The sequence below is a fragment of the Anthonomus grandis genome, chromosome 2 (genome assembly GCF_022605725.1).
Source record: "Anthonomus grandis grandis chromosome 2, icAntGran1.3, whole genome shotgun sequence".
NCBI lineage: Eukaryota > Metazoa > Arthropoda > Insecta > Coleoptera > Curculionidae > Anthonomus > Anthonomus grandis.
Window position 1 is genome coordinate 3,069,941 of NC_065547.1, and position 12,451 is coordinate 3,082,391.

The 12,451-nt window shown below is 34.1% G+C and overlaps 1 protein-coding gene across 2 annotated transcripts in view; it reads right to left on the reverse strand.

Annotated features, from left to right (window-relative positions):
- Positions 1–694: 694 nt before the first annotated feature.
- LOC126733643 (phosphoglucomutase) overlaps positions 695–12,451 on the reverse strand; it is a 55,409-nt gene continuing 43,652 nt past the window's right edge. For both annotated transcript variants that reach the window (XM_050437038.1, XM_050437039.1), the window contains exons 7-10: positions 9,547–9,798; positions 1,271–1,454; positions 1,084–1,212; positions 695–1,020 (exon numbers count right to left, since the gene is read on the reverse strand). In XM_050437038.1, the coding sequence (XP_050292995.1) occupies positions 931–1,020; positions 1,084–1,212; positions 1,271–1,454; positions 9,547–9,798 (655 nt within the window). In that variant the 3' untranslated portion in view covers positions 695–930. The remainder of the gene's footprint in view (positions 1,021–1,083; positions 1,213–1,270; positions 1,455–9,546; positions 9,799–12,451) is intronic.

Consider the following 12,451-nt stretch of genomic DNA (forward strand, 5'->3'; position numbering starts at 1 on the left):
TGTTTCCATGACTTCAACTAGTGTTGTTTAACCACAAATGACATCTTTTTACTCGCTGTAGCTACAGCTTTTTTAAAAATTGTTACGAGATTGGAAATGGTTTCCAATGACGACGCAATTGTTTTTACACATGCCACTAGTGCTGTTTAGCCGCAAATGGCATCTTTTTACACGCTGTAGCTACAGCAATTCTGAAAAGTGTTCTAGGATTGGAAATGGTTTCCAATAACGATGCAATTGTTTTCACACATGCAACTAGTGCCGTTTAGCCACAAATTACATCTTTTTACTCGCTGTAGCTACAGCTTTTTAAAAAACTGTTCTGATATTGAAAATAGTTTCCAATGACGACGCAATTGTTTTCACATATGCAACTAGTGCCGTTTAGCCGCAAATGGCATTTTTTTACACGCTGTAGCTACAGCCATTCTGAAAAGTGTTTTAGGATTGGAAATGGTTTCCAATGACGATGCAATTGTTTCCATGACTTCAACTAGTGTTGTTTAACCACAAATGGCATCTTTTTACTCGCTGTAGCTACAGCTTTTTTAAAAATTGTTACGAGATTGGAAATGGTTTCCAATGCAGTTAGTGCCGTTTAGTAGCAACTCGCATAAAATAATGGTTACGTAACTAAAAAGAAGCACGGCGTGGGGAAGTGATGACATCAGCAATAAAAATTAAACAAATTCAATAATAATAACATTAACAAAATTTTATTCTTGTTGCAAATAAGTAGGACAGTGTAGTAACAATATAATGAAATACGCAAATAAACTTAATCAAGAATATAAAAATACAATAAATATAACATTTAGAAAAAAAATTCACTTATAAGTAAACCAGAGTACCAAATTGTTCATAAATGACGAAAGCTTCAAATAATATTTTCACAGTGTTTTTCTTATTAAATCTTGACTAAACTGGTTCTTATGTAATGACGGTGGGCTCCTCCCGTCCAGTAAACTTCTTCAATTGTGATATTTCGAGACCAATATTGACCAAAGGTTTCAACATAACCTACAGAAAACACATTTTAATTAATAACAATAAGTAAAAACAATAATGATATAAATAAATTACTTGGGCATCAGTGAGTACGTCATCTTTTTCATAACATTCAATATAAACCCTTATAGTGGCGCCACTGCTTCCGGTGCCGGACAATCGGTAAATTAATCTGGAACCATCTTCAAACAACACCCGAATACCCTAAAAATTACTCCCATAAAAATGTTATTTGGGTATTTTTTAATTAATTTAATTTCACCTGGTTTTTGGCTACCGATTTGTCAATAGGATCCACGTAAGAGAAGTTATCCGCCTTGGAAACTTTGTAAGTTTTCCCATCGGAAGTGAAAGTTTTCCCGAGGAAACTGTTGTCGGTCAGCAGGGATTCTAAGTGGGCCATCATCTTGTTTGCCCCATCGGTTTCACATTCTTCATAGTCATATCTAGGGAAATAGAATAATAAATGGAAATTTTCTATGATAAATTAAGTTTTTGATAAATTATTTATTAATTTTTTGTTTATGATAAATTAAATTTCTCCAGGGTGAAGTACCATTATGCAAAGCAAAATAATAGACGAATCCTGACGCGTTTCGGTTGTTAAACCATTTTCAAGCGAAAACTATGTAAGTAGAATATAAAATGGTGTTATTAAACTAATAAATTAATTAAAAACATAGTAAAACTTACATGATATTATTACAAAATGTCCATAAAAAGGTTAAAAAACGGCACACAAAAACGCATTTTTATGGACATTTTGTAATAATATCATGTAAGTTTTACTATGTTTTTAATTCATTTATTAGTTTAATAACACCCTTTTATACAGGGTGTTTCAGAACTATGGGATCTAACTTCTGGGGGTTGTTCAGTGCAACTGTAGAACCCATTTGAGTATAGGAATTCATGTCCGGAAGTGTGTCACTACGCCACTACGGCCCTAAGACGCGTTAAAATTTATAAAAAACATTACCTAAATAGGATCTGCTGCATTTATTTTTACCTTTTGTCATGATACCATAACAATAATTGTTTAAAATCAATGCTTATCAATGTCAATTCTCAATGTCATGTTTAAAAATTTTATAGCTTACAATTTTTAAACATTTACTGCTAATGGAAAACTTTACCAATCAAGAATTGGCGGATATGCATAACAAACTGCACTGCACGAGCAGCATCGCGGTTGTATCATGAATGTTATCCCGAACGACAGTATCCTGGATACAAAAAGTTTATTGCGGTTTATCGGCGGCTCGCTGAGACATGTTTAACACCAAGATGCATGATACTGGTGTTGCTCGAACCGTAAGAACGGTCGAATTTGAAGAAGAGGTGCTTCAGCGAGTTGCCGATCAACCATCAAATAGCACACGTGACGTCGCTAAGAATATGAATACGAGTAACGCTTCTGTCTGGCGGGTACTACACGAGCAACAACTCCATCCTTACCACTTCCAGAAAGATCAAGGTATGACTGCAGCCGATTATCATCCTAGAGTTCAATTTTGTCGATGGCTTCTGGATCACATCATTGCACAACCACATTTTTTACGATATGTTTTGTGGACCGATGAAGCCTCTTTCACAAGAGACGGTATTTTTAATAGTAGGAATAGCCATGTTTGGGACGAAGAAAATCCTTATGCAATTTTTCCAAGAAAACATCAGAATCGTTGGTCTGTCAACGTATGGGCAGGCATTGTTGATGATTATTTAATTGGGCCATACCTTCTACCGGAACGGTTAACAGGACCTATTTATCTGCGTTTCTTGGAGGAAGTTCTCCTAGAATTCCTTGAAAATGTTCCACTAAACGTTAGACAGCAAATGTGGTTTCAGCATGATGGAGCGCCGGCTCAATTTGCTGTACAAGTACGCGAGTATTTGGCTCAGCGGTTTGGGCACCGCTGGATTGCCAGAGGTGGAGCAGTTTCTTCGCCTCCTAGGTCACCCCGATTTAACGTCGCTCGATTTTTTCTTGTGGGGACATGTAAAGTCTTTAGTCTACGAAACTCCAGTAGAATCAGAGCTAGACTTAATTGGACGAATAACAGCAGCATTTGAAATCATTCAAAACGAGGATCAAATTTTTAGTGTAGTCCGCCGAAATCATGTGCGGCGTTTAAATCGGTGTATTGAGGTTGGGGGAAGACATTTTAAACAATTGTTGTGATGGTATCATATACAAAAGGTAAAAAAAAAATGCATCAGATCCTATTTAGGTAATTATTATTTTTTCTAAATTTAAACGCGTCTTAGGGCCGTAGTGGCGTAGTGACACATTTCCGGACATGGGTTCCTATACTCAAATGGGTTCTACTGTTGCACTGAACAACCCCAAGAAATTTCAAATTAAGAATTAAAGAACATTTAAATTCTCAGAAGTCGCGTAGTGATAAAAGATCCGCCTTTGGATTGCACCTATGAGAAACAGGTAATTCATTTAATACAGACGACTATTTCAAAGTTTTGCATAACATAAATAAAAGCAAAAAAATTAAATATATTAGAATTAAATACACAAGTTAATTGTCTGAACGAACCTATTAACGCCCACTACCGAGAAGCGTCAAGATTGTAAATTTATTTAAGTAGTTTACCACACTCCTGTGAATTTACTGTTTTTAAAATGTTCTATTAACCGCGTTTAATCCTAGATGTCTCTATTCGTAATAGTATTAAATATCTGTGTATAATGTAATACCCATAAGGAATTTTTTAAAAACCACAATCCGTTATTATTTTTAAATACGGTGTGATAAGATGTTTTTAGATTGATGTATTGTAATGTTATGTGTGTGCCGTTTTTTAACCTTTTTATGGACATTTTGTGATAATATCATGTAAGTTTTACTATGTTATTAATTCATTTATTAGTTTAATAACACCCTTTTATATTCTACTTGACAATGGTTTAACAACCAAAAGGCGTCGGAATTCTTAAAATAAAGATTGTGAAGTAAACAGGACCCTTCGTCTATTATTTTGCTTTGTAATAGAGAAGTTTTTTCATTAGAGAAGCATAACATCTCAACCTTAACAAAAAATCCGTGGATTACAAGAGCAGTCACAGAGGCACAAAGAAATAGAGACAGAGCATACCTATACAAAATTTATATTGACAAGAAATGATGAATATTAGAGAGAATACCAGACTCAGCGTAATGAGTTCATTATTATGCACTGAAACAACAAAATACTATGATCAAAACAATGACAGGTGTAAAGGAGATGCAAAAAAGGGGAAATAACAGTGGACAAATAGATTTTCACTAATATAGATTGCGAAAAGTATGATGGACCAATGGAAGAAAATTTTAATAATTTTTATGCTGATAGCAAAGATTAAAACTTAAAAAGTTAAAAGTTTTAATTTTCTCCCGAAGATGCTAACATTGTTAGCGAAACACGTGTCGAGATTAAAAATAAAGAGTTTTGGTTAGTGCTAAAACTGTCTCGTAATTTGAGCATCACACCAAAGGTTCCAACCATAAGACTAGCTGATAGCATAGGTGAAATTTCAAATAGTATAGACAAAATTGAATCGGTCATTTGAGCAACAGCACATGTCACTTTTAAACCATTTTACAGAAAATAAGAAAAACTAAAAACCTCAAAGAATAGATTAAAAAATTATTTTTAAATAATTAGCATTAAAAACTTGTTCGATTTCGGGCATAATACAATAATATTTAAACCTTAAAGAAGAATCTGAAAAAAAATATGGGGATTTGAAAATGCGCAACATGTGATGTTTCTGAAATGAACATAAAAACTCAGAATATAAGGATATATTTTTATTGAATAATACGTCAAAAAAACATAAAATGAAAAACAAAACTAATTAATGATCTTCATTTTCAGTTCTCGGCCAATTTATTATCTCTGTATCAAAGCTGTGGTGTTCTTCTGGAATGTATGCAAAAAGTCGCTTTATGTCTTCAACTTTTTTTGAATTTATCGGAACCTTTCCTTGTGAATAAGCTGGTTGTTGCACAGGGGTAGGAAGTTGTAATAAGTTGGAAGTGGCAAGTCTAAATTTATGGCTTGTAATCCCGTCTATAAAATTAAACGCCTCAACTAGGCCAGGTTCATTTGAAGAATATCTGAAATGCGTGAAGTTTGAAATGTGTATTTTTGGTCCCTCTACCAAGAGATTCAATGGACAAAGTGTTTTTTTTATAGAACTTTGGCCACCAACCTTTAAAATCAGCAATATCTTCAGTTTTTGCAAGTTTTACAAAATATTTCGATTTTTTTGTTGAGTTGACCATCATTTCGACGTATTCCATTATTGAGTCGATTCTATCATGTTTTTTAATCACTCGTTTAATGGTTGCAAAATTTCGATCATTTGGTAAAAAAGAGTGTCCTCGTTGTGGAAAATACTGGTTAATGGTTTCGAATCGCTTCGTATGCACCAACGCCATTAAAAATCTGATTATAGTATGGTTTCGATTCTGACCACTGCAACTGTCGGAGAAAATATGTAGATGTTTAGTCCCGACTGGAATTTCATTCTGCAAAAAGTCCAAAAGAAATGACGCTACTTCGTTGGAACCCTTTCTTGCGATACACTCATGATAAAGGTAGAACTTGGCTTTCTGTTTTCCAGCTAAATTTATTCCAAAAACATTAAGAGTAAGCTGTCTTAAATAAAAAGTTTCTTGTACTGGAACCAGTGGCAATTGAAGGTTCTGCATATAATCAAATGTTATTACGACGGTATCATCATTTTTAGTTTGTTACAAAATTTCTTAGCTCTGCGTTTATGCGCCACTAATTCCGCAGCAGCGGTTCGTTTAGCAGTATCATTCAGCGAGGGACTTTTTATTTTGACACCTAGTTCTTCGCATTTGCAGCAGGTGTCCACTTGCGGTCGTCCAAAAGAGACGGAAAATCTTTCTTGAAAGATTTTCAAGTAGAACTTGTATTTTATTTTGGTTGACGGGTTCTGCATTTTAAATAAATCGTACATAATTTTCACGTTAAGTTTCTCGTTAAGATAATGTCTTTCTTTGCTACTATAATGTGAAATTTTCGTAGGAAAGCTCCTGATATGATCCTCAATCTGGCAAACTATATTTCCTGGAATTGCATTTCCAGAAATACACTTGCCTCTTTTGTCATTAGGATGTTTGCCCTCTACAAGTAACTTAGTTAGACGTCGAACTCTAGCAGGTGTAATTGCGTGAATGTTAATAAAAGCCTTTTTGCACACCACGATTCGTCCAGATGAGGATGTTAAAAAGTATTTAAATGTGTAAGATTTCGGTTTAGCTCGCTCTATATTCCTTGGCCTTTTAACTTTGACGTTTTGGCAAGACATTAAATATGCATCCTGCTCATTCTTGGTTGCCAAAAGCCTGAATTTTTGAAGAATCTCCTGACGGTCACCTTCGGAACATCGGTTATAACACTTTAACTTACATCTACAAAAAAAAATGTACTTAACAAAAGCTAACCTAACCTTCAAAACTCGTAACAACTTACCCGCAGTTGTCACCCTGTTCTTTAGTAGAAACTACAGCACCTTTATAATTAATATATTCTTCACCCTTTAGTCTAGCATTTTTTTATTATTTCACACTTGTATAACTTTCTTTTACCCTTCTTGTTTGTTAAAATAGTCGGAGCACTATCAGAGTCACTACCACTTGTTGACGGCATGGCTTTCAATAACAAACAACAAAACAAAAAATAGCACTACTTATAATGCTTTGAGAAAGAGCACATGTCACTGACTTGTGTTGTTACTAAACGGAATCGAATATTAGGAGGAGAATAAAATCGTGCGAATGTTATCGGACAAGTGATGTTACTGTATGGAACGATGTATTTACCCTTAAATATTGCATTATCGGTATAAAATCAAAATGGCCGAAAATATGACATGTGCTGTTTCTCAAATGACCGATTCAATTGACTGGAATGCTAACATAGAAAAAAATGGTGGTCAAAGCTTTGCTAACTTTAAACCTGTTAGTTTCCGGAACTTAAAAAAACTGTATATGGTTTAAGAATAAAGGTGCTAGTGATAAATCGCAAAATATCAAATCAGTAAAGAAGCCCTTTTGTGTAATAGGCTATCCTCTTCTTAATATAAACAGTGTTATAGTTCCTATACCCAAGGTTTCCAAACCTAAGACTCAAGCCGAATTTAGGCCAATTAATTTACTACCTGTAGTTGATAAAATTATTGAAACTATTGTATGTCAACAACTAAGAGACTATTTTGAGAGTAATCAACTATTATTTGTGGGACAGTCTGGATTTAGAAGTAAACATTCTTGTGAATCGGCTCTACAATATGTGTGTGCAATGTGGCGTAAGGAGATAAATGAGGTACTTAGCGTGTTTGTCGACATGCAGCGTGCCTTTGAAACAATTAATCGTGGTATCCTTACAAGAAAATTAGAATTGTATGGTGTAAGTAGCAGTGCATTGGATAAAGGATTATCTAAGTGACAGGTATCAAATGACCAAAGTAGGCGGAAAGCTTTCAAGTAAAAGGGAAAATGAATGGAGTATCCCTGGGTTCTCTACTCTTTATTGCTTATGTTAATGACATTTATGTAGCATTAAAAAAATCATTTGTTAATTTATTTGCAGATGATACCCTTATTTGTGTAACAGGCAATAATTTTAGAGAAATATCAAATACACACCCCACAAAAATTATCGCATCACTAGTATTTTAAGATATTTTTAATATTTTTTGGGACAATCTGTATATGCATCAACTTAAAAGATATTTCTGGTTTCTTACCATGGACAAACAATTATCGGAATTTCTTACATATTTTTTTGAAGCAAAAATGCTCGCGTAGAGTATTCCTGTGTTGGCGAATGAATTGAGATTGAAAACGTTCTAAGCAAATACTGTTATTCTAAAGTGAAACTTTAAATTTATTGTTAATAATGGATGTGCCTGAACGTTTAACAAGACATGTGACTAATGAAGAAGCCGCTAGAATGATTGCGCTCATAGAAGATGGCCGCAGTCAAAGATACGTCGTTCGGATAATGGGAGTTCAACAAAGTACAATATCCAGAGTTCCAATCGCTACCAAGAAACAGGACAACTATCCAGACTGCCTTTAATAATTAGGCATACCACCTCTAGAAGACTGCAAACAGATCTGTTGGCTGCTCGTAATGTCCGAATAAGCCTACAGACAGTTCGAAATAGGCTGAGAGAAGCAGGTTTACGATCCAGAGTGCCAGCTAGAGGTCCTTGTCTTACCAGAGAACATCCAGTAGCAACATTGCAATTCGCTAGAGAACACGCAAATTGGAATATTCAAGATTGGTCCAATATATTATTCACGGATGAATCAAGGTTTTTTCTATATTCATCAGATATAGCGTGTACCAGTATATAGGCGACGTGGTGAACGGCACGATCAGGTTAATTTTTGTCAAACTGAAAGCTTTGGTGGTGGCTCTATCACCAAAGGTTTGGGGAGGAATTTCTTTTGAGGGTCGCACGGAGCTAGTACCAGTGAATGATGGAAGACTAAATGCTGACAGGTACGGCAACAGGATGGCAAATTCAGCAACATTCAGCACCAATAAGAACACTAGATGATCTTCAAAATGGTCTTTTTGACTTCTGGGCAAACGTGCCGCAAGAATACCTCCAGAACCTGTTTAGAAGCCTTCAAAGACGAATGGAAGCTGTAATTAGAGCCAGGGGCGGTAACACACGCTATTAGAAATTCATTGGCTTAAATAAAGTTCTTTTTTTTTGTATACATGTTTTGTACATTTTTTTTTTATTTTTGTATGTTTTGGAAAATCAAAATGTTTGTCCTCTGTAGATTGAACTCTGTAGATGTTTCTGAAATAAAATATTTAGGTATTTTCTTGGATCCCCAGCTTAGTTTTTCTAATCAGGTAGATTATCTATATAAAAAACTAGTTTTTCTCATCGCATTTCAAATTATTTGTCACAATGGACAAAAACACTTGTATATATAACACAACTTTAATTATTGTTGTTCGTTATTAATACCTTGTATTCAGGAAAATATAAATAGACTGCAAATACAGAAAAATAAGGTAATGCGCATTATCCTTAATTGTAATAAATATACCCCAACAGTAAGCATGTTACAGGCATTAAACTGGTTGTCTGTCGGGCAGGTCATTAAAAAGGCAAACTTTGTTTTAATATATAAAAAAGAGCATCAGCAATCACCAAGATATTTTAACGATTTTCTAAAAAAAAGGTCAGGTTTTCATGAGTACAATATTCGCTTGAGGCAAAATTATAACGTACAGTCAGTTAAAACGACAGCCTTACAAAAATCTTTATTTTATGAGGGAGTTAATGCCCTTCCAGAGATAATAACGAGTGCACCTAATTTAATTTTTTTTAATAAAACTGTGCATTTTTAAAGGACACATATTAATAAGATAAAGCTTATTTTTTGTAACTAACAATACGCTTTGTAAAATTCTTTACTTTTCAATAACTAGCCAAGTGCTAAATAAAGATTATTTGTTTATTTGTTGTGGACTGACCTGGTAAAGTAGTTCCTGCCATAAAGCTTCCAGTGTTCCTTCAAAATGTCCTCCACGCCCATATTTTTATGTTCTATGATTGATAGCCAGGCCAAAACGGCCCATAGACCGTCTTTTTCCCTGATGTGGTCGGACCCGGTGCCGAAACTTTCTTCGCCACAAAGGGACAAACGTCCGGCGTCCATCAAATTACCGAAATACTTCCAACCGGTTGGTACTTCGAACATTTCTTTGCCCAATTTGGCTGCAACTCTAAAGAAAAATAATACTGTAGTAAAGAAGAAGTTGAGGTGAACAACTATACTTCACTTTTATTAAGAATTTATCATCTGGGAGGAAATACAACCATTCTTATTTAAAATAGTTTTAATGTAACCATTTTAAATTATTTCAAATACAAATCGTTTATTTGTCAAAATAAGGAAAAAAAATAATACATTTTATGAAAAAAAAGTATGGCAAAAAGGACAGTTCATCGATTATAAAAAAACCACGAAAAAAAAAATGTGCAATTAGGGAGGCAGAAGCGAGGGGCGACAGTAAGGGCAGCCTGGCCGCGGGAAATGCGAGAAAAAAAAAAGATTATTATAATATAATATGATATGACGCTGAAGTCTGTTGTATTATTAAGAGGGCGGTCTACCTGCGTAAAACGGGGTTAGCTCCTTATATTAAAAATAAAAAAAAACAATGTTTATTTTTTATTAAAATAATGAAAAATTGACCATCCCCTGTTCCTTAAATCTAATAAAACATAACACACGAAATATATATGTTGTACACATTTTTGGTTTCTTTTAAAACCTAACCCAAAAAATAATAATATTTTGGCTAAAAATTGGGTCTACATAGGATATTTAGGCAGATCTGGCAACAGCATTCTTGTTTCTTAGGACGCGCAATATTTGCCGGTCAGCTTTCATTGGTCGAAACGGTTTCGATAATCGGATAGTGCTAAGTAGTCTTGATTTTATTCTAAGTGATATTCGCAATTATTATTTTCCTTTATTTTATTAGTGCATTGTATTTTGTACTTTCGTCGTTGTTTAAAAATTTTCGTTATGGGTCGTAATAAATGAAACGTTGTGGATAAAAAACATTTAGGTTTAGCTACTTTTCGTAAAAGTAAAAGACGTGTTTCAAAAAACGTCTGGTAAGTATAATGCTTTTTTTTTTGTAATTAATAAGTGTACAAGGTGTCCCAAATTTATGGGCCAACATTGGAGAATTCGGGAATCGTCGAACTGATACATAACTGGTAAAATATGGACAAAAAAAGACAAGAGGTTTTAAAACAAAGTACAAAGCAATCTTTTCTAAGTTTGAATAAAACTCCAAGGTAGCAATCTCAGTATTTAATTAAAATGTTATAGTAGGTAAATGTTAAAATTATGGTTTACATTTACCTACAACAAAACCGGTTTGGCTCTTTTACGAGCATATTTTTGTATCACTGTCAGTTTCTTTTCTTTAATTTTTCATATTGCTAATTTGTATATGGTCTAGAGAGGCTCGTAATAAGAGCGAAATATGTAACCGATTTTATTTATTGAACAATTTTAAAGTTATTTGAGACGGGTGACTTGGAGTTTTATACAGTTTTCGTGTTTTTGGTAGAGGGCGCTCGTTGCGTTAATTTTTACTTTTTTAGAACATTATCGCACTTTTAGGTTTTCATAATATGATTTAAATTTACTAGATTTTTAGCAATGCAATCCTAAATAAAATAAAATTAATACCTAAGATTATTTTTAAAAAAATATTACGACTTTTGTTAATTGTTATATCTGCCGTATTTTAAAAAGAAGATCCTCATTATTTTTTAACATATTTACAGATTTTAACATTTAGTTCATTTAGATTATTTATAGGACCATCATAAACAATTGATTTCAAATATCCCCAAATACAGAAGTCCATGGGGTTGAAGTCTGGACCACGCGCAGGCCAAAGCAAAGGTCCTCCACGGCCAATCCAACGTTCTGGATATTGTTCGTCAAGATAATTGCGTACCTGTCGAGAAAAATGTGCGGACATGTAGCTCTCATAAAATACATGTAGTAGTAGTAGTAGTAGTAGTAGTAGTATTTTATTAATAATAATATACATACAATGCATTATTACAAGTCAAGTCACTTACTTACAAATAAAGATAAAAGATAAAATACAAATTAACAAGTTTTGCCCAAAAGCAGATAAAATATAACACCTAATCACAATATTTGCACTAAACCTAAAACACTTAACATACATTCTTATTAAGACAATATTAACATAAGATTAAAATTAAAATTGGGATGAGAAGTACTCCTCAAATGAGTAGAATGCACCCCTCAAAAGATGCATTTTTATTTGTTTTTTAAACTGCGGAAGGCTAAGAGATTTAATGTTTGTTGGAAGACAATTATAAAATTTTGGTGCAAAGTATCTGGTTCCATTTCTTGATCTCTCAAGCCGACTAAACTCAGGCACTAGCTCATTACAATTCCTAGTTTCATAATTATGAAAATGTAGGTGGGTTCTATAGTGATCCAGATTTTGGTGAACACGCAACAGGCACTGCATAATGTACACGGACGGCAAAGTTAATATTTTAAGCTTCCGAAAAGATTCCCTACAGTCATCTCGGTAACCCTGACCAGTCACAATACGAATACACTTTCTCTGCAGCCCAAATACTTTATCTATATGGCAGGAATGACCCCATGTCAGTATGGCATAAGTTAGCTGTGAGTGAAAACTACTATGATATGCTGTAAGTAAGACCTGCAAGGAAGTAATTCCCGCTAGATTTCTAAAGAGGAATAACAGACTGGACAGTTTACTAGACAGTTTGACTATATGTTGTTCCCAAGTCAATCCTGGATCAAGGTGAACACCAAGAAACTTAGCCTCATCTGAACAG